Here is a 27,318-nt window from a genome sequence, read left to right as displayed (position 1 = left end):
TCGGTTTCTCTACATTTTAAATATATTTTACAAAATTATTTTACATATTTATTACTCGCGTAAAATAAGAAAGCAATTTTACTGGGTCATCTGGTCGAAAGTGTCGATGAAGCAGTGCTGCCACTCGTAGAAAAATTATCTTCCAAGCTGTCAGAAATCACGTCGCAGAAGTTGATTTTTCACGAAAAAGATCACTCAAAAAGTTGCTGTAGGGTCAATTTTGTGTGATAAAAGTGGTGCGTGACACCTGGCCATCAACACATTTGCTCACGAGTGCATTTCCAAGCTGGTTGTATTCCCTTTATTGTGCATTTTTCCACCAATCCGGCTTTTCTCATCCAGCACAGAGCATCAGGTATGTTCAACTAGGAGTTTCATCAATTCCCCTGCTTTCATGACGATTTCGTGGGCTGCTAGAGAAAAGTGATTGTGTATTTTGTTTCCAAAAAATGGGGAAAATGTGAAAAATCACGGAAAAATTGGAAATTCTGAAAGAATGGCGATAGGAGCGCCACCATGGAACGTTTTTTTCGACGAGTCTGGCGCTGTATTACGTGGCGGCTCAATGGCCGCCGCATGTGAATGTGTGTGTAAGAATTCTCCAAATTTTCTCTATAGCTATCTCGTTTTTGCATATGGGGTGGTATGGGAGAGTGTGAGGGAGAGGTCAAATTTATAATTCACGCATACAATTACGGTATTCACACGTACGTCCGCCATTTCCTCAGTTTTCATACAGTCAAAAGCGATCCAAGAAGTGAGTTTCATTCGGAGACAATTTGAGGCAGTTTTTCATTTGTCCACCAACGTAAGTTTCACGGAAAAGTGTACCCCATACGCCTATGAGAGGCTTGGTGATGTTTTTTAAGCGGAAAATGGTGTAGATATTGTGGAAAATGACGAGGAAAAATGGGCGAGGGAGCAGCGCCTCTTTCGACGAGTCATACAGTGCGTGTTGGAGGCTTTTTGATGTCTCCCCTGTTGAAAAAAATTCCGCTTTTTCAACGAGATCTCTGCAAAAATACTATTCTGAGGGTCCGTGAGGGGTTCCATGGGACATTTGCTATTTTTCATCCCAACAAATAGTCCATCCGTCAGCAATTTAGCAAATCTCAGTGAGCCACATGTCCCCGGAAAGTGTCTTCCGGACACATCATGGACAATTCCATATTGTGACTCACCGTGTTTCATAATTGTATCATATTTTTTGCTTTTATGAATGGAGGGATCTTTTCATATGACCTTTTGGTAGATTTTCTCAGCTTCTAAGGGATTATTTTGCAACTTTACACCCTCCATTCCCACCCCCATTTCCGTGGAAATTTCATCAGCACACGCTGGAAATGTCAAATGTCAGGATTTAAAAGGTTTGAGTTACCATTGCGACCTGGGGGAGGGCGTAGGAAAAAAAGTAATCTATTCAATGGAGGAATATACCCGGAATCTGACGACGTGGATTTGTGAATCACTTGGTGAATTTTTGCATGGGTGATCGAAGAAGGCCAAGACTAAACAAAAGTGATCACTCACTGACCGACTTTCATAGCAGGCATAGAAATTTTGACGATGAAACATTCGTTTTTTAATCTTTTCCCCAACAATTACCCCAAAACTACGCTGCTTCTGACGAAGTTCAATTTCTTTTCAACTCTTCAGTAAATCATGTGCTAAAAAGTAAATTTTTGATGCTACAGAATTCAAAATCAATTAGAAGTTGCGAATTTCGATGAAATCCACCTCTAATAACTTAAAAGCTTCAAGCAGAAAACATCAATTAAGCGTGAAGTTTAAAATTTGCATTAGAAATTTTTCGGAGAAATACAAAAAAAAACATTTGGTCAGGCAATAGGGATACCAATCACTATACTACCGAGGAATTTTCTTTCACTATGGCACAAAGTGAAAGCAAATGTAATGAATAATTTCTTCTAAGAATGCTTATGCAAGCAGAATTCGCCAAGAAAATACCTTGCATAGAACCTTGTTTTCATTGTTTCGATCTATGTGAGTGAGTTATAGGGCAGACCGGGGCTAATTAGCCACCAAAATAAGGTTTATTATTATGATCTTAAAATATAGGGGAACATGAGGCAGTAGTAAACATTGGGTAGTTGAAAACACTGCGATTTCTTAACTCTTTCGCGTCACACTTTTATTCAGCAGATGAATTCATGTAAAATTGAGTTTTTCCTAATGCTTTATGATCAAATATAATAATAATTCAGAGAGGAAAGCAGGACCTACATATTTTTCATTTATATAAAAGAAAAGCCAAACAACCTTGCTAAGGTCTCATTTAGGACCTTGATAGGTCTCTCGTTTTTTACATGTTGAATACTCGCAATTGTTAATTGAGACGATAATAAATTCATAGTACAATAGTATCGTTCATTAGAAATTACGGCGAACATCTCAATAGGGTAAATTAAGCTAATTCAGAACCTGCTCCAAATGGAAATTTTTTGCTACTCCTTTTTTGCTAGTGTAGCTTTTTACCATCGAATTTTTCATCGATCGACCATGTTTTCCAATGAAAAACACAATAAATTGATTATTGTTTATTCGTTTTGTTTAAGATTTATGTCATATTTTTGGCTAATTTTAGTCAAATTAAGTGCTAATCTTTATTGTTAACGGTACGTGAAGTTTTCAAATGAAATAATTACCTATTTCGTGAACAAAAAGGGGTTTTCTGCAGTGTCTGCAAATGCTTCAATAGGAAACCCCGGAAATATGATTTTTTTGGAGAGATTTTCTCATTGTTTTAGATGGGAAAGGAGAAAAGACCAGGAATAAGAACAAATCCTGCACTCAAGAACAACTCAACAGGGTTTTGGAAGCCTTTCGTCGCGGTTTCACTTACACTGTTTGTCTCCAATTAGAAACTTTCCCTTGTCTCCATTTGGATTAATATGTTTCCAATAGAAGCATTTTACGCTCGCGTATTTTTCTTGTATTTAAGAAGTTTACAAATTATATTTAAAGAATTTTCACTAAACTGTAACATTCTAGAAGAGTCAAGGAGCAAATTTATGTAATTCTCTTCAGAAAAAATATGAGCTTATGTTGAATCTACTGTCAAAGTTAAAGCATTTGGAAATGGTTTTGAATTAGGACATTTACCCTAATATGTAAAGGGACGCAATCCATGCGAAGTTATAAGATTATCCTAATCAACTTTTTTTTAGCGTTTTACAGCTGAATGTTGAAACTAAGTATAAAGATAACCCATAGGGTAAGTGTGCCAAATTCCGGCCAGCTTGCAATTTCGGCCACCTTTTTTGTTCCTCGAATTTCCATGAATTTTTAGTTCTTACAAGCTGTAGAGATTATACAAAGCAAAAGAATAACAAAAAATGTAGCTTCGACAAATGAGATAACGTGAAACATTGGAAGAATTCACGAAGCACAAGGAACTATGAGAATAAAGGTGGCCGAAATAGGGCACCAAAATCCATGTCTATATTTTTATTCATTTTAAAATGTATTAAGAATAATTTTAAAGTAAATAAAGACGATAAACTGTCTACAAGGTTCTAAGCAACACTCCTTAAGTAGAAGGAATGAAAAAATCAATTTCTATTAACCCATTCCTTACCATGGTATTATACATCATACGCAAATTGAGTGATTTTAGATGATGTATTCCTGGGCAATTTTTATCCAAATTGAAGTCGGGAATGTATTTTTAGTAACTTTAGTTCTTTAGTTACTTGGAAAAAATAGTCCGACAGAGATGGAAATACATTTTGTTGTTCTTTTCTCGCTCCGCGGAAGTTCGTGCAAAATTTTTGCTCAAACGACATCCCGTCGAATTTGTTAAATTTGGCCTCTTTCCTGATTTGAATTCTAGTTGCCTAATTGTTTTCTTGAACAGTTACTCTAAATAAATCAATAGAGTTTGTAATCAATTAATGCACAGACTTTAAATTCAGTGACCGTTAACACTGAGAAAAAAAGAGGATGCGATTAACATTTTTTCCTCATAACTTTAACATTTTTTGGGTGTAAAAATATATCAACATTTTTCAATGTTAACCTTTCTAAGGGTAAAATTAACATGAAAAAGGGTAACTTTAACCCCTAATACACCTAAAAAGGGTAATATTTACACCGATTTTGGATCAATAATTCAGGGTAAAATTAACATTTCCGGAATGTTATTTTAACTTTTTCGGATTTCTCTCAGTGAAGACGTGTGTTTGATAGGGGCTCCCCGTGCCCCCATATGAGGTAAAATTTTTTTCTATTCAAAAAATTCATCTATTAATCTGTGGAAAACTAATCCGAAAATATGAACATTCTATTTCAAGTATTTCTATGGTACATTGGCTGAATGGGTTAAAGATATTACATTTCAAACTTGAGACTTTGGCGCTTGCATGCAACTATGCCGAAATTTGGCACACTTACCCTAGATGATGATTGAATAAAATTATTCACATTTATACATAGATTCCTCCTAAAAATACGGCTAATTGTTAGCAAATTGATATGATCAGCATTTCACTGTTTTTAACATAAACTATATTGATTTATTTAGGTCATTTTAAGGAAATCTGGTAGTTTAAATCTAGAAAAAGTTCTTGACTCTTGCTAACTCCAGCGGAAATTTTTATGAATAGACATTTTCTAGCATGCCAGAAAATCCAAAAAACGGAAGGTATTAATGCAAAATTTACTCTAGGAAAATATTCCTTCGGTCCTATACGAATCATTTTTTGGTATTAACATTCTACAATGTACTTATATAAAGATAAAGTAAATTGGGGTAATTTGGGACATTTCAAATTTACTCACTGTTTACGATAGATGAAGACAACAAAGAAGACCACTAAATAGAAGAAAAAAAGTGTAAGAAGGAAAGCTTCTTCATCTTTAGATACCTCAGAAACATAGATAAAGTAAGAGAATGATGTATCGACCATGAAGGTCGGATCGTCACCTCAAAATAAAATGATATTTTGAAAATTATTCATTGCTTTCAACAAATTATCTGTTACGATATGTATGGTTGTATTCCAGACTGATTTCAGTTTGAAAGAGTAAGAGGTAAAATTTCAATCGATTGAATTTTACTCAATTGAAAAGATGTGCCAGCGCCATTAGGATTGAATTATTAAGGGCAAATGATCTATTACATTTTGAAAAATTAATAAAATCGTTTGCTTTTTAAGGTTTTGAGACCATAAGGAACTGGGGTAAACCTCTAGTCTGAAGACGGTCTTAGTGTAATTATATTCAAAATAATGGTTAAACTACATTCCCATCATTTTCCACTAAGTCGTCTCTCGGCTTAAGTCATAAGTCTGTCAAGGAACTTTACCTTATGAACTTATAAGTGCCTTCGGATTCGGAGGTTGTGTTTTAAAGACGCCAAATAACCCAGAGTTTTCATTCGTGTCATTTATAATTATCGATAAAATTACTTGATTTCAGATTTAAACAAAAAATTAAAGTCATAGCATTACCAAAAAACTAAATCTTTCGGGGATATCGATGATCTTACCGGAAAGTACTCACGGTATCAAAGGTATTACATTATACAGTAGACTCTCGCTTATCCGTGGAACGGGACCGAAATGTCACACGGATTTTGAGAGTGATACACATCAAATTGTTTGAAATCTAACGATTTTTTTGTTTACATTGCAAATTTATGGAGTGAATTCTGATCTGACTGAATCGACATTCTCTCTAAACATGCGTACTGTTCAAAAAAGTTAAAATGAGAAAGAATTAACAGTAGATAAAGCACATTTGCTTTAACAAAAAAACCCAAAACGGGGAAAATATGTCAACAAAATTTTTAAAATTCAACTGTCTCACGGATTTTTTTATGTCACCCGGAAAAAGAGTCCACGGATAAGCGAGAGTCTACTGTAGTCATAATCACGTATCTGTCACGTTTTCCTAGATAAGAAGCTTAATTTTAGAGGATTCAATAATTTTTTACTACAAGGCATAACGGAAGATATCGTAGTGAAATTGCTTACAATTTTCACTTGGTTTCTGGTGAGTGAACTACCGGAAATTATCTGTAATCACTTACTTTTCACCACCGTAGTGTACAAGGAATTTGTTTAATAAATATCAATCTGTGTAACAGCGTTCGGGGGTTCTTTTATCCATAATTTAATATATGGTGATAAGTTCTGATTCATGAGCTATTAATGATCTGTTACACATAGCTCCGATATTCGATCCTGAGGGCTAATTTTTGAAACTCTCACTCGCACCCGCGAGCTCTTTAGTGGCCGAGAGAATTTGACTCGCACACCCCGGAAATTCTTGAGTACGTGCAACGAGTACTTTATGTTATGAAGAAGTCGTTACAGAAGGATTTAAATCTACGGGGTGTACGAGTGGATTTCTCTCGGCCACTAAAGAGCTCGCGGGTGCGAGTGAGAGTTTCAAAAATTGGGCCTCTGATCTGCTGATCCCGGATCATAGTTGCAAACTTCAAATACGTCAAAAATCCCTCGTTACATCCCATTAAAATATGCGTCCTTGTCAGTAAATCGACATGGATTTCTCCACGGATACCAAGGACGTTTTCCTAACTGATTCCAAATCAAGTCCAAACACAAAATTTTTTAAAACTGAGAAAAAAAAGAGGGTGCGATTAACTTTTTTTCCTCAGAACTTTAACACTTTTTAGGTGTAAAAATATATTTTAATGTTAATTTTACACCTTTTTAAGGGTAAATTTAACATTTCCGGAATGTTATTTTAACTTTTTCGGATTTCTCTCAGTGAAGGAAATTGTCAGAAGAGTTTTCACGACACGGGTGGGATTTTACTGTGACACCTAAAGGATGTGCAAGTCATGTTTTCCTCTACATTTTTTTTTCGTGACTATTCAAAATTGATCTAGGATATGAACGGAGATTTAAGTGTATTCCCAAGAGCACTTTCACTCCTTAAAGGAAACATTTGTCAACGCGTTGTTAAATCCTTTTTTGATCACCTTATATTTAATCAAAAGCTTTTAAGTTTTTGCGAACGGTTTTGGAGAATATTGAGTCGAATAGAAAGTGTTTTTCTGGGAAAACTCTTTTCATTATTGATACGTAAAATATCAGAGAATATTTGACTAATCTTTGCTGAAATCGTGAATGTGAGGTGAAATTCAACAGACTAGCTGAAATTTCAGCTCCTTCAGCCTCCTCTTTCAGCTCTGCAGCCCACAAATCTCACCATATTTCCCATAAAATAATTTAATCCAATCATGATGATACCAAACTGTTCCCAGATACAAAAGCTGATGGTGAACAAATTGTTTCAAGACGGGACTGAAATTTCTAACCTATATCAAATATTCAATTGAAATTGAGAGTTATTCTAAAAGAGGATTTAGATATGTGGTTGTGTTTTCTATTTTGCAGATTGTTGACGGTTCAGTGAAGTTCAATTTGATCGGCTTCCAAAATGGGCAATGTCTTTGCGAATCTATTCAAGGGGTTATTTGGGAAAAAGGAGATGCGGATATTGATGGTAGGATTGGATGCAGCTGGTAAAACCACAATTCTGTACAAACTTAAATTAGGTGAAATTGTTACAACGATTCCCACAATTGGTAAGATGATATTTCATGTGAAATGAAAAAAAAATAAGTTAATACTTTTATGCTCTTTGATGCGCTCTGTTGATTGATCTCGGAAAGCTTCTTTTTTTTCTTTGCTTTAATTTGTCTCACTGCTCACGAGTTCAGGGAGAAACTGCGTTTGGCATTGAAAATTCGCAATTTATTTTGTGTTTTTTTATTATTTAATTTCCTCTGCGGGGAAAATAATGATTTTTTAAGAGAAATTTTTGGTGTAATTTGTGTGAGATTTTGACAAGAAAATTCGTTTTGGGATGCAGGTTTCAACGTCGAGACTGTAGAATACAAGAATATTAGCTTCACAGTATGGGATGTTGGCGGTCAAGATAAGATTCGACCACTGTGGCGGCACTATTTCCAAAATACACAGGTAGGTTTTTTTATGCTTTGCAGTGGCGTAGGTGATGTGGGCGTCTAATGGCGGGGATGTTTTTTTTTTGACATGTTGTAGGGTCTCATTTTTGTGGTCGATAGCAATGATCGGGAGCGTATTGGTGAAGCCAGGGAAGAGTTGATGCGTATGTTGGCTGAAGATGAACTTCGAGATGCTGTTTTGCTTATATTCGCCAACAAACAGGTTCAGTAGCGCCACTTTTGGCTGAAATGACTTAGAAAGGAAAAAAGACGTTGTCAGTCTAACATTTTAAATTTCTGTCAAAATAGGATCTGCCAAATGCAATGAATGCCGCAGAAATAACCGACAAGTTAGGACTACATTCACTGAGAAATCGCAATTGGTACATTCAGGCAACGTGTGCAACGAGTGGTGATGGTCTCTATGAAGGTCTCGATTGGCTATCCAATCAACTAAAGAATGCCAATCGCTAAGCAATTTTGCTAGGTGGGCTATCAGAGAAAGAGACATATTTTTTCAGAAAAAAAAAATGAAGATGATTAAAGTGTAAAGTTTGCATTAGAAGGAGGTTAAAAAAAACATAACAGCCAGAGTGAAGAACAAGTGAGGGAAATTAAACCCAAATTGTATGGTATAAAAAACACAATTTAGAGAAGGATGAGACAAACAATAGCAAAAAGAGGGATTTAAGAACATTTTTATTTATGAATGAAAAATAGCACGAAAGGATTAAAAAAAAGTTTAAAAAAATGCGAAAAAAACAACATGGCGGAAAGATGGAGAATACACTTAAACACTTTAGAAGATGGATTTATATAGAAATAATAAAGATACAGAAATATTTAAGTTATATATAATGAGAAAAAATGTGAGCAAAGAGAAAATAATCATTCACACATCAAAAAAATGAGAAAGAAGGAAACAGATGAGATAAAAAGAAAACCACATACACATAACCATAATTTGTGTAAATTTTAAGAATTATTATAAAGAAAAAAAAGTAAAATATATAAATAAAAAAAATAAAAGGATTTAGCATTATATAAATATGATTAATGAGAAAATGGATTTATCAACCGCCAATTCAGGTTATTGAAAGCCTTTTATTTTCTTTATAAATTCTTTTATCGGAGGAAAAAAAACGCATGAAATTTTTGTATAAATTTTTCCAAGACAGTCTGATTAAAATGAAAAGAAAATATGTACTTGATTTTTTATCCCTCCTTTCATTTCAACTTCAAATGCTGTGTTTCCGTATTATTCCAGTAAATTTAATGAAGAAAACTGATGCGTAATGGAATATAAATAAGAACAATAAAATATTGAAAAAAAAAAGAAAGATATCGAGTGACATTTTCACTGTTTTCTGCATTTCTTTTTCTTTATATTGTGCTACGTGTCCAGGAGAAATGACGCAAATAATTCACGTTAATAAGTTTTCTGTTTCACGAAACTTTTTATCACATTGTATCAAATTTACAAAGTGTTTTATTTTCTTTTTATTGAAATATTATATACTGCAATTTTTTTGAGAGAGAAAGATCGCTAAGATAAGTGTGAGAGAAAATATTCTTTTTCTAGATAGGAATCATTTTTGACGTAAGAATTAGGGCTTAAATGTAAAATGTAACATTATTCGTTTTAAAAAGAGAAAAGAGGATTAGTTAATGAAAATAGTTCCACTTTTTACTATTAATTGATTAATATTCCGAAATAAAAACAAGTAATTGTAAGAAGTTTTTTGGCGTTTTTATTCAGATCTCGACACGTAGCATCAAAATTGCAGTTTATTTCGTTTATTTAATTTTTATTTTCAAGTGGAACTTTTTCGGACTTTTCCTTTTTTGTCTTTTGACTTTTCTGACATCCTTCAGGATGGTGTTTCCCTGGGTGACGCGATTTTTAATGGGTTCTGGGTTAATGTGGCAAGTGTCATCTGGCAACACCAGTTTGCTTTGACAACTCACAGGATTGGAAAAATTTTCTTTTGATTTTTTTCGCTAAAATTTGCCATTTAGAGAGCTCAGGATAATTGCAAATTACCAAGAGGACTTTAGGATGTCTTCGAAGAGTACCACAAAGAAGTTCAAGTGGTCACTGGACTACAATTCAAGGTAATAGGAATGATTGGGAAGAAAAGTGAGGTTAGGATGAAGAATATTCCCTTTTCGTGTTACAGAGCCCTGGCCAGGAGTACAGATGTAGCTTCTCCACCGGGATACAATCCCTCAGTGGGTCAGAGTCATACAGAAGTGGCCAAAGATACAGATCAGAATCATCTGATAATGAAGAAATCATGGGATTTGGCTCTGGGTCCCATCAAGCAAGTTCCCATGAATCTCCTTATAATGTACATGTCGGGCAATTCAATTTCCATCTTTCCCATCATGATGGTGGGCATGATGCTAATAAGGCCCATTAAGGCACTTTTTTCAACGGGAGCGACATTCAAAGTGATAGAGGGAACACAGGTGGCTGGTCAGAAATTTGTCTTTCTCCTAGGAAATCTCCTAAATATGGGATTGGCGCTGTACAAATGCCACAGCATGGGTCTCCTACCGACACATGCATCCGACTGGTTGGCATTTGCCGAACCCCAATCACGCTTGGAATTTTCAGATGGAGGAATGTCCCTTGTCCAGTGAGTCCCAGATATAAACCATACACACAGAGCCTGAGTTATCATTATAATTGGTACAATATGCCCCTAAATGTAAGCATTGCTAATATTTTGTGAGAGTAATAGCAGGGATTTCAAGCCAGAAAATTGTCTGATTTTTTGTCTCCTGATGACTCTTCGAGTTTGGGTATCCGAAGGATGTTAGAGCACACACACAAAACAGGCAGTCAGGGATACTGGCTCACTTTTTCTTCTGCTGTTCAATGTACTCGTTGATCTTTTCCACGAGCTTTCCGGGCTCATCTACACGGGGCACCTCGAAGTTTTGGGAGATGTAGATGCCACAGTAGACTCCCGCGCCAAATGTCAGCTAAAAATAGGTTCCGGAATCATTATGCAATCCGTCGGATGGTACACCTGTTGCACTGGAGTATTCTCCAATTTTGCCTCTTTCGCAAGACTTACCAGAAATTTAAACATATCGGAGATTATTCCAGCTGCAGCCACCTTGAAAAGTATACAAAATCACAAAAAAAATCTTATCAAATCCGCCAGCGGCATGAAGTTTGGCGAGGAACTGACAGAACTGAATTTCAAAACTCACAGCATTTAACGGAAATTAACCTCGAAAATTGGGTGAAATTGGTGAAATTCCAAGATTGCGAAAAAACCAATTCAAGACTGCTTGTAAAAATATTTAACATATTTATTTGAAATATTGATCAAATTTGCTTCATATTTTTTTAATTTTTTGTAGGATTTTACCCGATTTTACCTTTTCCTAAAATTCGTTAGGAAATTCCCGGCTGGCTATCTACTATGTACAAACTCAGTATATACTGAGTACTTAGTACGAAACTACAGTGCGTACCATTACCATAAGGTCACTTTGCAGAACTCAAATTTTTTTTCTGTATTCGTTTTATTTAAATTTTTTCTTCATAATAGGGGAAAGTGGTCTGCCTTTGAATGCGGCAGCCTTTGAATATTGTAATTTTTTCATTTTTCTTTAAAGCATAAATTATTTTCTATTAACTATTAGATAGCTATTCATAATCCTCACAAGTCATAAAAAAATGCAGACCCTAGCTCTTATTTTCTAGGTGCTAGGGCAAAAAACCAAACTGAGCTCTAAACTGTAATTTTGATGTTCATCAATTCATGTGTTTTTTCATAATCAAAATAATTTTTCGAACAAATCTTCTATTGTGAATCATAGAAGGTTATTCTTGGATGGTATTTCTCCAAATACATTTTGATTCAGATGAGACAAATTTTGTGAGTGATAAAAGTTTGCAAATATTGCTCTGCGGCAGCCTTTGAATCTTAATGTTGTGTGCCTTTGAATCCTCTTTTTCCATACATTGAAACATCTGACAGCTTCCTGTCCGGGAGCAGAATAGAACTCCTACTTTGGTCTGACGAATGTCATACAAATACTTATAACATGCTATCTTGCTCCGGCCAGGATGTTTCAAACTGACAATTGTCAACTTCAATTGCGTTTTAGTACAAATTTTCAAGTGAAAAACAGTGCTTCAGAAAAATGTAAAAAATGTTGTTGTATAATGACTTTTGACTACAGTGATTGTTTTATTGAGTGCATTAGGGTTCATGCTAATCAATTATGGGCCGTTTAATGTTACAGACCTAATATTCTCAGTGAAAGATTAAGATTCAAAGGCTGCCTAACCAGCATATTTAGAATAATTTTTTTGACAGTGCAACATTTTTCTTAAATTTTAATTGAAAGAATATCAATTTTACAGTGTTTTTGAGCGTAAAACTACGATAATGTTAATAAATTCTTTTATAATATTATTAGGCAAAATAATTTTTATGCAAATCTTTAAAATTAGTGACTCCGGTGTTTTTCTGAAGTACTTCATAGAATGCGATTAGGCATACTATCGATTAAATTTTCAATGAACTTATCTTCAGACTTGCTCCAGGCATCTAAAATTGCAGATTTTAACTCCAAAACGTAAGTGTATTGGCGAATATCGGGGTAAATATGGCAATCAAGAATTCCCCAAATATTAGGTGAGATTCTTAACAATCTCACCTACTATAATCCTAACAAAATTTCATGTCGTCCGATCGCGCTCAAACTTGGCCAAAATGTGTTTCGCCACTTCCTGATCACGAATATATGGGGGGCTAAGTTACGTTCCCGGCCGGCCGGCCGGCCGGCCGTCCGGCCGCTCTTTGGAGCTTAATAGCTCCTAAACTAAAAAAGATATCGACTTGCGGTTTTCGGCAAAGGTTAAATATCGTATGAAAATTGCAACATGGTGCATTGACCCCCCACCCCCCACCCCTCCTTCCGCCATTTTGAAGACCCCCCATTTTTTGTTTTCTCAATAGCTCCGCCCCTATGGCATCGAGCGGGCTCAAATTTTAGTATGTTATAGCTGGGCCTTAGAGCTTTCCATCAGTACCAAACTTAAGGTCCCCCGACCCCCCTGACCCGAGCTATAAGGGTCCAAAAAAAATTTCTTAAAATGGCCATAACTCCGGTTCTAATTGTCAGAATTTAAAAAATGAGGGCTTTTTGGAAAGCTCTCGTGAAATGCCACTTCCCCTTCTAACATCGCAAGTTCATAAAACCACCGCTAGGGGCGCTATTATTAAAAAGAAAATTTTTAAATCTTAAAAGTTAAATAATTCAAAAATTCCTTTTGCAATCGGGCTGAAATTTTAGTATGTTGTAGCCGTTGATTATACCTATCAAACAAAAAAAACCTTAAGTCGATCCATAACCCCTGACCCGAGCTATAAGGGGTCAAAGTTCGAACATTGACCGGCCTCTATCTCCGGTTCTAATTAACATAGCGACATAAATTTTACCTTTTTGGTTTCGTCTCAATGAGCACTTTCAGATGGAAGTTCAAAAAGTCACCACAGGTGGCGCTGTGATAGCGTCAAAATTCATCGAAATTCAAAGTCACTTTTCTCAAAAACGGCATTGTGCAAGTTAATGAAATTTTAGTATGTTGTAGTCCAGTCTAGGACGTTTCCAAAATGGTGCGTATGTGCGCTGTGGTTTCAATAGAACCGGAGATATGAGGGGTCAAAGTTCACAAAATTCAAAAAATCATATCTCCGGTTCTATGTGACCGATTTTGATGAATGAGGGCTTAAACGAAAGATCTCACCAAATGCTACAGCTTTCTAGAATATTTGAACTTCGTGGGACCAACACCAGGGGCGCCACAGTCGAAAAACCAATTTCAATATCACATAACCTCAATTATCTCGACTGTCGCTGAACCGATTTTGATGATTACTTCCACATAATTGTAGAGCACATTTGTCTCTACATTTCGTCCATACATCATTTTCCACTCAGACCACGCTATCACTCCGATTTTGCCGTTTAAGTGTGAAAAAATTGATTTTTCCCATAATAACGCTTTGAAATCACTCAGATGCCAATTTGACTGCCTCTACTCCACCAAGACACTTAAAATAGGGTTTTAAATGGAAAGTCCCACAAAATACAACAATTCTTTGATATAGTTGAAGTTCAACAAATGATTACTTGGGGAACTCTGGATGAAAAAACGAGTTAAGAAACAAAAAACCTCGCTTATCTTGGCTTCTGAGTAATCGATGAGATCATGTTCTATGGGAAAATTATAGAGAACATTCTGGTCTACATTTCACCCATATAACACTTTTCTGTCAGTTCATCCAAATCCTTGATATTTTGGTTCAAATACAAAACTTGTATAATTTCACGAATTTGATTCAAGATAACTGAATGGCGTCTCCCAACTTCAGCTCTAAATCGAATTTGCATGCGCTCCGAGTTAGCTCACGTTAAGAATCTCACCTACATAAGCCGGTTAGGATTATCTGTCCCTTTTCAATTGGATTGAGTTCAAGAGGTCAGGTGGCCACGCCAAGATTTTAATATTTTGAGCTTGGATCCAATATAAAGAAATTGGACAAAATTTTGGAAAGCGGGACAAAAATTTTTGGAAAGTTGGACATAGTGATATTAGTGACAAAATATTATGCGATATATGTAGAAAATCAATTGTTGAGGGTTTTCTGTGTATACTTGCACATTGGATGGTTATGTTAATCCCTCCTCTATGTCCGGGTAACAGTTGAGGAACGCTAATTACCAAGAACTTCCTGGACATCCAACCAAAAAGAGGTTCTGTAAATTTCACAGACGCCTCGCGCTGTTGCTTTGAGAGTTCCGTAGAGACTCCTTTTTGTTTTTCTCCAGGTGTTTTTGCGATATTTACTATCCATTCTGTCAGAAAAAGTGGTCTTCGGAATCTGGAAATCCTTGCAGCCTTTTCCAGCAGATTTTCTCCTTATCAGCTGCTAATAGCTGTTGCAACTATTTCTCCGGATACTTAAGGATTTTTGTCGTCCTTGTTAACTTGATTTTCCTGCACAAAACCACCAAATTCATTCACAAAATCAACTTGTCCGAGATTTCATAAAACTTGTTTTTGAGCCTCATAAACCATCATTATCATTTCTCGTAGAATTTTCTACACGCACAGCCTATACTTGCTTCACAGAACGATCTTTCAACAGAGATTATCAACAATACGCTATATGTTTTCCGTCTTAATCCCTCACATCAAGATGCTCAGCTGAACACGAAAGCTAAGTACATTGGACGTGAGTGATTTTCAGAACAAACCTCAAGAAGCTTGAACAATTTTTCACTAAAAATGACGTACCTTGTTTTTCATCAAATTTGTTCACGAAAACTACCGCGCACACTTATCTCCAGATTGTTTTTTTTTTTTTGTGAAATGGACTTGAGGCGGGTTCCTTTTGATTAAATTAACTAAAAATAATTAATAAATTAATGAAAACTTACCCTTTTCCATTGAGCGACGCATATCTTTCACCATCAGACATGTCACAACTTTGTCAACTAGAGAGAAAATGGTTGACGGGCACACCGATAGAGCAAGCTGTGTAGTTATAGGGATGTTAAACCAGAAATACAAAGTTTATACTCGATATATACAGACTATTCCTTCAACCATACACTCAACTCTTCGTTATTCGGCTGACGTGGGGACAAAATGACATTTAGGTTTTTTGAATCTGGTCAACGGTTTTTATATTTTCTGCTGTGTGAACTTGTATTCTGTCGAAAAGAACAGAATTTTCTTTGTGGTGTGTTTATGTTTTATTGTGTAGCACGATTGTGTGACAAAAACTTTGATAAAATAAAAATAACACAATTCACTCTGGACAAACTGCATGTTTCGTAAAAGATCGTTTTAAATGCATCAACCGTCTGCGTTTGGCAGCTGTCACCCGGATAATGAAGTGCCGGATAACGATGAGCCGTGTGTAGTATTTTTTGCATATAGATACAACGTATTACTTGAGTATATTTAAATTTGTATATCTTTCACGTAAATACATAGTATACATAGTAAATGTGGAAAATTAGTATCTTCTCACAGAAATACACTATGTATATACTCAGTACGAATTGCCGGCCGGGTTATTCATTTTTATGAATGCTGTGAGTTTTTGGGTGGATTTGGGTAACATTCGCTCTTGTGCTTTCCCGGGCAAAAAGTTTTTCTCGCGAAAAATTAGTGAAAATCCTACAAGATATTTCGCAGATTGTGATAAAAATCTCCAAATTGTAATGAAAAACGCAAAATACACAAATCCGACGGAATAATATGGAAAGGCAGAGAAAAAGCCATGGAATATTTTTGAGGTTATGTTTGAGGAGTTTGGAGGGCTTTGAGGCGGAGCGTATCTCTCAACATCTTCAATAAAATTATAAAATAAGCTTTTTATTTACACTAACAAGGTATAAGGCTTAACAATTGCTCTTAATTCAGTTAAAAAGTGTCACTAGTTTATGCTCATTGAGGGCAATGGCAAGCATTATGAGTCCTCCTGCGAGAATTCCCAGAATCGACAGAATGGCGCTCTTGGGGCTTTTCGAAGGGGCGCCATGGGTCAATTCAGGCACTAAGTCAGCCAAACCGATGTAGAGGAAGGATCCAGCGGTAAAGGCAAAGACCCACTTGACGGAAGAGTTGTGAAGAGTGATGAGAAAGAGTCCAATGCCCATTCCCAGGAAGCTCAGAGCTGAGGAGATGATGTTGAGAAAGATGACACGTCGAAGGCTAACACCAGTCTTTAGCAGAAGGGCAAAGTCTCCTAATTCATGGGGAAGTTCGTGACAGAGCACTGCGAAAGCCGTGCTCATGCCAATGACGGGATCAGCAGCAAAAGAAGATCCAATGGCCAGGCCATCGGTGAGATTATGCAATCCATCGCCGAGAATCACCATGATAGCCAAGGGCGTGAGGGGTTTTTCTGTGCCTGAAGAGCATTTCCTGCCTGGATTACGGTTCAGTTCGATTTCTTCTGTATTTTCTGGTCCTTGAGGTTCTGAAGAGGAATGAGAATGTCCTCCTCCTGCGAGTGATAGGAGATTCTCCAGGCTGTACATGAATAAGGCACTGGCAAAAGTTCCAAAACAGATCCATGTGGATGAATGAGAATGCCCAGATGAAGATTCCTCTTCTGCCTCAAAGGCATGTGGCATGAGATGCATCAGAGCATCTCCTACAAGTGTTCCAACAGCCAATGCAACGAGAAAGTGCAAAATATCCTGGTAGGCTTGGTATTTCATCAGCGGAACAATTGCAATCCCCACCAGGCCGCACAGAGATATTATGAGGATTGCAACTGTGGCCAGAATGGGACTCATCCGGGACATTTCATTCTCAATTATTTTCTCCTCATGCGGTGCCTCTAAGAAACATGCATTTTGATCAATCTGGGCAATTAAAGCTGGACAAATCTCCATGAATTCCATGGGAGAGATCTTGAGCTGAGAAAGACTCAATTGCATCACAGATTCATCGTCATTTTGGGCAGAGCTGTAGTGCCTTTGACGCTGTTTGGTGGGAAGGCGTTTGTTACCCAAAACAGTTTGAACAAGACGCAGTGGCGAGAGACAGGTGTTTGTCTCCTCCTCCTTCGACACTGCAAGACAAACAGACAGACGGATTTCAGTGATTTAGTGCTTTTACTTGGAAATCTTCCTGGATGGGTGTTATTAGAAATATTTCAGTGATAAGACTCTGACTTTAGTATTGTGTTGCTCAATTGTTTATATAGTTATCATCTTCAGACAATTTTCCAGAAAGACGGGATTCTTCTCTGGGTAAGTAATATTCCTATTTTGGATTTTAATTTATTTTATTTTATATTTTTTAATCGTAAAAAATAGAAAAAATAAGGAAATACATTCTACATCTACATCAAAGGGTTTATCATTGAAAAAATGAAGGGTCATTATATGGATCATATTTTTCTCACTTAAAAAGGAATCAAGCAAACGTAATTTTTGCTAAACTATCTTAATTGTAACATGATCTTTAAAAAAGAAAATGTAGAAGAATATTTTATTAGGTATTTTACTGCTCGAACTGAAAGAGCGAGCAGAATAATCATTTTTTTTTCAACTTATGTCATCGTTCTGGAGCTTAAAAGATAAAAGATATCAAGTATAAGCTATGAATTAGGTATCTCATTCATTTTCCGATTAGTTTATGTGGAAATTTCGTCCATAGCCCCTTTATAACCGGAAAATTCGCCATTTTGAATTTTCGCAGGTCTAAAGTCAATCACACTTTTGAGGACTCAATTTTCAATGGAATTATTTAAATTTGGATTTTTCTGAAAGGTCTTGAAATTTCCAACACGGTTGAGTTAGGCTCAATCGATAATAAATCGGTAAAATATCGGAAATTGATTCATTTTATGTAAATAGTTTTTTTCCTTGGTTTTTTGAATCTTGAGGCCAAACTGTGATAGATAACGACTTCTAATCTTTGCTGAACCCCCCTTTGGATACTTCTTTATACCCTCTACCTTCCCTGTGAATATTATACTTGAAAGATAATTATTTTCAAAGTTATAGAGATTTTAAATCTCAAAAATCCTATACTCTGCATGTAAAATCTCAGCTTCAAGTAGCTCTTCTGTAAAATCTATCTACAGTAGACTCTCTCAAATTCGGGCATATGGGACCGAAATGTCAGCCGAATTAGACAGAAATTCGGACGACAAACTTTTTGAAATGCAACGATTTTTTATTCATGTGCATACAGATATTGAGTTTACACACTCATATATAACGTAAATTGCATGAAAATTCCTCAATAATGCAAAATCACATCAAAACTAAGACAAACCATGCCAAATTTGAGCATATTTGATTCATTTGATAATCATAATCAAACTTGAAAAATGACAACAAACTTTTTTGAAATATAACCGCTGCCCGAATTAAAAAGTAGCCCGATCTTAAAAGAGCCGAATTTGCGAGAGTCTACTGTACTGTGAATTATTCGTTTCTTATTCTGAGCGGTCGATATGCGAACATTACTCCGAACTGGATTTTTGTTGTGTTATCCCCTCTTCCACCTCCATTCCCTCTAAAATTATATTTTTTAGTTTACCTCAAAATTAATTCTAGCGATTTCATTCATTTTCGGATATGTTGCATAGCTAGTCGAAGTGACCATTTCGTCTAGAGATTCCTATCGCCATTTTGAATTTTCGAAGGTCAAAAGTTAATCACTCTAAGCGTGCTAACGTTCAACGTAATTGCTTAGGTTTAGGTTTTCTGGAAAGGTATTGAAATTTCCTTCTAACTTGCCTGCATCGGTTTAAATTGGTAATGAATCGGAGTCGGAGAACTACCGGTATAAGTTATTTACTTTTCTCGAATTTAGTTTTTTATATGTTCGTTTGCCTGTTACTTATGCAAAAGCTTTCTAAAATGCGCATTTCTCAAACAAATTTTGATTTTGGAATACTTTTACAATTTATGAATCAATTTATTCAGTTGTAGTTGTAAACCGGTATGCACTTAAAGGACCATGCGAAAATTCATGGAAGGTCCTTTCTCGTGATCTCGAGCATTCTGTCATCTCTTTTACATTTAGATATTGAAAAAAAAAAATAAAATTGTCGTTTTTCTACAAAGAAATACAAAGTATCTAACTAAAGTGTGTTCTGCACTTTAGCATAAGGGCTGAATCACATTGACAGTAAAATTCTCTCCGTCACTGTCAAAGCCTCACCGTATTTCGTTAATTTACGCACTTTTATTGCAATTTTTACGCAAATACTCAATCACTGTATTAGCTCTTCATATACTCTGAACCACTAGATTAAAATAATATAAGAAAATTGAAGAAATAAAACAAAAATGCGATAAACGGTGAACAAGAACAACTGTACAAGAAATTAATCGTACAGGTTTTCTGCTCACCGTTTATCGTATTTTCGTTTTATATCTCCAATTTTCTGATATTATTTTCACCTAATGCCACCGAGTACGAGATAAGGTAATACAGTAATTGAGAATTTACGTAAGAATTGCAATGAAAATGCATAAATTAACGAAATACGGTGAGCATTTTACTGTCAATATGATTCTGCCTTAATTCGTTTTATGATAACTAGAGTTCACGATCTAATTTAAAACTATCTTATCTAAACTATCTATGCTAAAAATTGCTTCAGAATTATTCACCATTTAAAAACCTTTAGAACAAAGTCAGTTTGATCTTGCTTGGTTGAGCATTACGTTCTCGAGAGCTATTTTTTTTGCTTGACTTTGAAAACAGCTAAGAAGAGGTATAATTCGAAGTCATTATTTGAACGAAATTTTTTTATCGAAATGTGTTGTGCGTTAGAATCCACTGGGAAGATCGATACTGAAGCTAGGGTCGTAATCCCAAATTAAATTATGGTTTTTTGAAAATTATTCGCTGCTCTTTTACCAAAGTGCTGAGTTAGAATTAGACTAACAGGCCACATCATACACAACATAATTGTGGAGGTCAGAGCGAAAATGACACATATCCTATGCTTTAGCCACAAGATATGTGCCATTTTTGCTCTGAGCTCCACTATGTCAATTAGAGCGAGAGTGGCTTATTTTAATAGGGAAATGTATATACGATAGGACTCTTTTGCACTGAAAATCTCTTAACAATGACAAGTAAATTTTCAAAAAAATCGTTTTACTTAGGAGTGACAATCCGACCTTTAGCCTCTATCCCTCTAGCTGGAGCTCTCTTTATTTCTAAAATATAACTTAACTTCATTCTATAATTTTAATCTATTATTTGAAAGAATTTGGTTTCGTTGCCAATTTTACCTCTCACATGGGAATTCGGGAAATTAATTAATACCCCCTTTCTAGCTAGGGTGTAGCTAGAATTTAGTAAGAAGAGGGCAAAATTGGAGGATTATTCCTACTAAAAATCGTTTTTCGAATGAAAAGAACAAATCTTTTCTTGAAAAATCGGAATATATCCTACTGTTTAAATCCGATTTTGATGATTTTAAGATAGTTCTAATAGTTGATAAACTTTCCATCAGTTTTTCAAGGTGAATATCAGCATTTTTTACGGAAAATAAATTAAAAGTAGCTACAAGTTTTCTTTGAAAATCTCTGTGGAAGTGTTCTAACAATTAAATGTTCTGTTTCAATTAAATTCGCCATAAATTCATTTCCACAACGATTTTTATGATACCAAATTATTTTTAATAATAATATAATAATAATAATAATAATGCTGGCACAACATTCCATGAAGGAACTAGGCCTTCCCACAAGGGGATTTCTATACATGCATTATTATTTTTTCTTGTACTGGATGACGTTGTCAGTTCCATGCCCGGAATTATTTGTAAAGACGGAAAAATTTCCATAACAAATTTTCAAAAACATTTTTAAATGGGATTTCTTTGGTGGAAATTAAAATTTTATGTGTTTTAAAAATCTTATTTATAGTCAATTTTGGTGAACCTGGCGAATTTTAAAAGCTTAAAACTTGCTAAAGACACCAAGAAGACTTTATTGAAGAAAATACCGGGAAATTAATCAGAAATTGAATGGATAATGTTCTTTACGAGTCACAAAAACTTTCCTGTAAAGTTTCTTACAAAAATTCAATGTGAAACCGATTTTGATTATTTTGGTGCAGCTTAAAAAGCTGGAAAACTTAGTAGATTCTCTGAAAGTTCTTTTACGGGGATTAATTTGAGCTTGTTTTCTTAACTCAAACTATGCCGAAGAGTCTCTATCACTAGTGATTGACACGTTTTTCTGTATTGAAGTTAAACTCCTATCGGCCTACTTTATTCTATTTTACTAGATGTTCTTCTGAGCTATGTGTATTTATAGTACAATTATTACGCTTTCTACATCGCCGCTAGAGGGCGACATACCTTAGATAAAAAGCATGTAGACCTCAATCACCTCAATTGAATTTTGTAACGGCTAAAATTTAACCGTGATTAAAGATTATTCGTCAAACTTTCATGCATCCAAATGGTGAAAAATATCAAAAAATCACCCATGGTAAATTGAAACAAATCACGTAGAATATAGAAAGAAAAAGGCTCAATGAATGCTTATTTTGCGAATAGAAGTTAGCATAAAAGAGAATTACTTGTTGTAAAAAAAGTGATTGATTTTACCACAACTAAAATTTCACTGACGTATGTTCACAAATAACTGGCAAAAACAGTTTATAAAAGAAGAATGGTCAGGGACAGACATCTGATCTCATTGTTCGTCCCACATAATCGCGTTGTCGTGAGTATTAAATTGAGGCAGCAAAGAGACGTGCGATTACCGCTTTAAATTAACTATTTACCATGATGGCGTCTGTGACGATGTTTGGGATCGTGCAATTCCTTGAAAGTCATTTCTGGCCAGGAAACATCATGCCACAAATCACTTCTTATCTCATTCCTATTTACTGCAACATCGGCTTCGTGATTTGGATCGTCTTCTTCTGCGGAGGTAGTTTGAAGTGATGGGGCTAAAGATGATGCCTCAAGGTGTTCAGCAACTGTGTGTCCTGGTAGAAATTCTAAGCCTCCAAGTTCTAGGCTATGCATCAAGTGTTCTAGGCCCTTATAGAAAAGTAGAAATGTGGAATTGGGTTTTTTTGATGGAGGGTAGATTTTTAGGTGATTTCTTACCTCAAAAGAAATCTCTCCACGACTTCCGTATTTAGTGAAGATGTGCGCTAAATATTTATTAGGTGGGGACCTTCGCTGGGGTTGGGATTTTGAGAGAGTTTCTGGGGAAGGAGGGGAATCCTCCGCAATGCTTAGACTAAAGAAAAGGACGATAAGGGTGGGTAAAAGAAGTCTCCGTAGCATGATTGAGGCGCAACAGACAAGGCAATTGAACGTGGACGTGGGCACAACAGTTCAAATTGATTTCAATTTAATTCCGAGACCAGTGTGGTTCTTCACAAGCGACAAACGAAGACTGATGGACGTTGTATGGAGCAGAAAAGCAGAGATGCGAGGAGACATTGACTTGTGGAGGTGTCTGTTTATCTCATGGGTGACACTTTAATCTCTGCCTGAGTGTGAAGATGAAATCTCGCGATATAATGGAGTGATTCAAAGCAAATACCCTCTGGAAAAGATGGGAAGCTCATGAAGCTTTGTACTAATTTGGCAGTGAAACACAATTGAAACACAGGGGAAACATGAAATGCAGAAACATGTCCTTGTGTTTCAAAATGAACAACCCCTTTTGTAATGAAAATTTCCCGCCATTTTTTTATCTTTATTCAAATATAATTTGTAATAGCATTATATTTAGCTGTGAGGGTTGGCTCAGCCGATCATCCCAAATATCAGTCAATTTTCTCTGTATTTGGCATACAGACGAAGAGTTTGGCGCAGAAATTGTTCAATTTCTGCGATGCTGCTTCCAATCCTGCGATTGGATGATGAATTGTGGCATAGTATACAGGTATTCCGGACAGAATAATTGCTGTTCCGATGCCCACCTCAAAGGGGGACACGTAGCACGAGGAAATCACGAGGAAGCCACATGTGAGGAGGAATGTGAGCGGTAGAATGAGGTTGACCTGAGGAAGAGATTACATGAGATACATTTACGTCAATTCATCATCAAAGGATCATACCTTAATTGGCCTTTTGGCATCTGGTTGTGTCTTGCGCAAATACAGAAGCCCAGAAATGGAGATGAGGATGAAGAGTGCCTCCACAAAACTGACGTAGTTGATCAATGCGTAAACATCATCGATGAACAGAAGCACGAGTGTGATTATGCACAAAAAGATGAGGGAAGGCACAGGAGTCAAGTAATTGATGTTAATGAGAGAAATTGCAGCTGGAAGATGGCCATTTCGAGCACCAACAAAGAATAACCGCGAGGAAGCAAAGATGGCTCCATTGAGGGATCCAAAGGTGGAACAGGCAACAAACAGAGGCATTACCCAGGCTGCATAGCCCAGCATCTTATCTGCAAAGGTTACAGCCACAGCCAATGACGACAGAATCTCATCCGTTGAGAGAACAGCAAAATAAGCTACATTGGTGATGACATAAATAATAGTAACGAGTGGCATGCTGATGCATATCGCTCGTGGGAGATTCCTGTAGGGATTCTTGAGTTCTTCAGTCACAAAATTGAGATAATTCCAGCCCGAGTAGGAGAAGAGGCCATTGTAGAAGGCCAGGGCAATGTATCCAGGCGATGAACTCGATCCCGCCATTGGATTTTCTAAATTTTGGGTGTTTCCACCAAAGAGGTACCATATTCCCACTGCCACAATCACCAGCAGTGCCAGAATTTTCATTCCTGTAAAAATGTCCGTGACACGAGCTACCCACTTCACATTGTAGCAATTGATTGTGGTGAGAAGACCTGAAAAGAAAACCCAAAAAAAGCATTGGTGTAATATTCTTTTTATTCTTGACGAATCTCTTTAATCTCCCGAAGGTTGTGAAATTCAAAAGATTCACTTTTTTCGCGATTTATTTCTTGGAATTCCGAATTTATTTTGATTTATTTTCACGAGATATTGCATGCAAATCCTCTGGAATTCCTGGAGTGTAAGAGGTGCACGATAATTTATTGCATTTTTATTCAAGCCAATTCAAGCAAGAAAAAATGCAAAGAATTCATTCAAAGCCACTTCTAATTTGTTGAACATCGAGAAACAGTTTTTTAGGAGTTGGAAGTCAAGATTTTGATCGAATAAAAATATATTTTAGATTTATAGGTTCAGGGAAAATGACTATTTAAAACATTCTCTAAATCTAAATCTTTACAAAAATAGGTCTACAGTAGATTCTCTCTCAATCGGGCATATGGAGCAAAATGTCATCCAAATTATCGAGATATTTGGGCATCAAGTTATTGTAACTTCTAAAAAAAGCGAATTTGAACAAATTTGCTTTTTAAAATCAAACGTGTAAATTCTCAACAACATTTTGCGCCCAACTGGAAAAGAGCCGATTGAACGAGAGTCTACTGTAATTTATTTAACAGTAAAAAAGGAGCGGCAAAGCATCTTATGGTTTGTGAAATGCTCGAAGTAGTAACTTAAATAAATCACTGAAAACATGCCATAAAAAAGCTTAGAAGTAATATAATTGTATTTCAGAAAAAATAGTTATTGGCTTTAAACCGGTTCTTAACCGATTGGAACCGGTCAGTCTTGTCAGAAATTCCAAGACCTTTCTAACGATCCCAAACATGACTCTGGGGGGTATGCACAGCAACCAGTTGATTTATTAATTCGTTAATAAATAAGAAAACCTATGCACAGTAATCAGCTTTCTTATTTATAAATAAGTTTCTTATTAAAATGGCAGTTGAAAGCTTAATTTCAAATTAATAAGTGTTGCTATGCACAGTACTTAACATTTTATTAACTAATAAAATTTCTGATTTATAAACATGCTCCTCGAGAGGAGCTTGTTATGCTCAGAGCACAATAACTTTTGTTTGTAAACATGTTTTCAAAATTGCCTATGAGAGTGAGCGAGATGACTAGATAATATCTAGTTATAATATCTAGATATAGATCTCACTCACTTTCACTGAAATGTCAAAAACATGTTTACATAACAAAAGTTATTTTGCGTTGGGCATTAGACTTATTATCGTCAAATTAAGTAGAAAAAACATTAGGAATTGATATATTTCACGAAGTAAATTACGATTTATGTGGTATTAGACAGTTTTACAGGTGATCACCTTAAAATCAAATAAAACGGTTTTGATGAGAAACTTTAAAAATTTTCATTTTTTTTATAATCAAGTTAAAATAATCTGGGACTGTGAGGAAAAGGAGGCAATGGTAATTAATTTTACGTATTCCAAAGAGGTTTTGATTTTAGCAGTTTTGTTTTTAAAGATTTAGTGAACACAGACTTCATTTGAGAAACAATGGTCAGATTTCTTCTTATTTACTGTAAATTTTTATAAATTTTCGCCTCTATCTTTACATTTTTTTGAAGCATTAAGCACTGATTTTTATCTATACCAAAGATTAAACAATTCTTTCAATTAATTTATCAATATTTTCAAATTCTGCGTTTATTCTGATCTTGCTTTATAATCTTTTGTGACTATTCATTACTTTTCTTTTATCAAATATTAGTGTAGAAAATTCCAGAGGGGCCATGTGTTACAGAAAACGAATACACATTTTCTTCTACAAATTAGTAACACTTTCTTTGCAAAATCCACAAAGAAAATAAATGTCCACACATCACTACTAAGATTTTCAACATCTCACAGTAAAAAGACGTAAAATAAACCTAAAAAATAATCTCTTGAACGCTTCAAAATGTACAAAATTCTTTAAATTGAAAAACCTCAAGTTTTTCGCAGCGGTAGTCCTGCCCTCGGACGGTGGATAGGGGAAACCAACTAATTTATTGACAGAACTTTCGGGACGTTATTTTCTGTGTTTGTGCATAGGTTTTCTGATTAATTAATAGATAAGCCTAATAAATCAGCTGTTACTGTGCACACTAGCCTCTATTCAGTTAACAAATGCACTTTCTAGAGCTTTTTAAAATTAAATTTTCGTATAAGGACGGAATGTCCACCTAGGTAATATCTAAATCTAAAACATATCCAAAAAGGAGAAAAAGGGAAGGGGTAAGGGAGTGACATATATTACCGGCCTTTGGGTCAACTTATGGAGTGAGGGGCCTCCCGAAGGTCCCAAGTCGCTATCTCTAACCGTTTGGCCTCCAGAGCTGGCGACAACGGAACGGACAGACAGACAGACGAACAGTTAGCGTGACATCATTTCTCAGAAATCGCCTGAAATGCGAAGACATATTGGGAAAAGTCGGAAAAGTAGTCCCCGGGGGGTGGAAGGAGGAAATTTTGGGGAGTGGAAGATTATTACTGCTCTCTCTGTGAAGCTCGAGGAGTTATACTAAAGGTTAAAAGTCAATATATCTAATCATTTGGGCTCTATTCCAGTAACAAACTCGCAGACAATTGAAAAAGCAATCTTAGAATCTGAAAGCAACTACCGGGACAACCGGTATTTTACCGATTTACTTCCGTTTGAGGTCGATGAGTCATTTTGAAAATTTTAAGACCTTTAAATAAAATCTAATTTTGACCAAATCAGTTTAAATCGCTTAAATGCATCTAAAGGATCTAAAGTGGATCATTTTTAAAATTAAAAAAATCAATTGAAACGTTGACTTTATTTTGGGTGTACAAACAGACTATTCCACCCTACTGCTGCCTATACTGACAGGGTATAACTTTTGTATAATAATTGAGATGGTTGGAATCGATGATGTTATTTACGTTACTTATATAGAAATTGTATGTTTTTCCTGGATTTTTGTTGCCCGAAAAGATATTAACTATCT

At 35.7% G+C, this 27,318-nt stretch overlaps 4 protein-coding genes across 5 annotated transcripts in view; 2 read left to right on the top strand and 2 right to left on the bottom strand.

Annotated features, from left to right (window-relative positions):
• The first annotated feature begins 97 nt into the window (after positions 1-97).
• LOC129803275 (ADP-ribosylation factor 1) lies at positions 98-9,697 on the top strand. Of its 2 annotated transcripts, none has more exons than XM_055849726.1 (5): positions 98-355; positions 7,389-7,579; positions 7,867-7,976; positions 8,058-8,183; positions 8,270-9,697. In XM_055849726.1, the coding sequence occupies exons 2-5, from the start codon at positions 7,432-7,434 to the stop codon at positions 8,432-8,434; spliced, it is 549 nt and encodes a 182-aa protein (XP_055705701.1). In that variant the 5' UTR covers positions 98-355; positions 7,389-7,431; the 3' UTR covers positions 8,435-9,697. The 2 variants fall into 2 exon arrangements, with proteins under 2 accessions (XP_055705701.1, XP_055705700.1); XM_055849725.1 differs by lacking the exon at positions 98-355 and adding an exon at positions 690-808.
• Positions 9,698-9,871: 174 nt separating this feature from the next.
• LOC129803277 (ER membrane protein complex subunit 4) lies at positions 9,872-10,728 on the top strand. Its single transcript, XM_055849728.1, has 2 exons — positions 9,872-10,075; positions 10,141-10,728. Exons 1-2 carry the CDS (start codon positions 10,020-10,022, stop codon positions 10,604-10,606), a joined length of 522 nt encoding a protein of 173 aa, XP_055705703.1. The 5' UTR covers positions 9,872-10,019; the 3' UTR covers positions 10,607-10,728.
• Positions 10,729-16,361: 5,633 nt separating this feature from the next.
• On the bottom strand, positions 16,362-22,931 carry LOC129803219 (zinc transporter ZIP6). The gene is made up of 3 exons (XM_055849665.1): positions 22,621-22,931; positions 22,290-22,551; positions 16,362-17,589 (listed from the first exon to the last, which is right to left on the bottom strand). Exons 1-3 carry the CDS (start codon positions 22,801-22,803, stop codon positions 16,427-16,429), a joined length of 1,608 nt encoding a protein of 535 aa, XP_055705640.1. The 5' UTR covers positions 22,804-22,931; the 3' UTR covers positions 16,362-16,426.
• A 255-nt stretch (positions 22,932-23,186) lies between these two features.
• LOC129803223 (Y+L amino acid transporter 2) overlaps positions 23,187-27,318 on the bottom strand; it is a 10,740-nt gene continuing 6,608 nt past the window's right edge. The window contains exons 3-4 of the mRNA XM_055849668.1: positions 23,586-24,331; positions 23,187-23,528 (exon numbers count right to left, since the gene is read on the bottom strand). Coding sequence (XP_055705643.1) covers positions 23,292-23,528; positions 23,586-24,331 — 983 coding nt within the window. The 3' untranslated portion in view covers positions 23,187-23,291. The remainder of the gene's footprint in view (positions 23,529-23,585; positions 24,332-27,318) is intronic.

The sequence above is a fragment of the Phlebotomus papatasi genome, chromosome 2, assembly GCF_024763615.1.
Source record: "Phlebotomus papatasi isolate M1 chromosome 2, Ppap_2.1, whole genome shotgun sequence".
Lineage (NCBI taxonomy): Eukaryota > Metazoa > Arthropoda > Insecta > Diptera > Psychodidae > Phlebotomus > Phlebotomus papatasi.
Note: the sequence above shows the minus strand (reverse complement) of the source record. Positions and strands in the feature narration are given on the sequence as shown.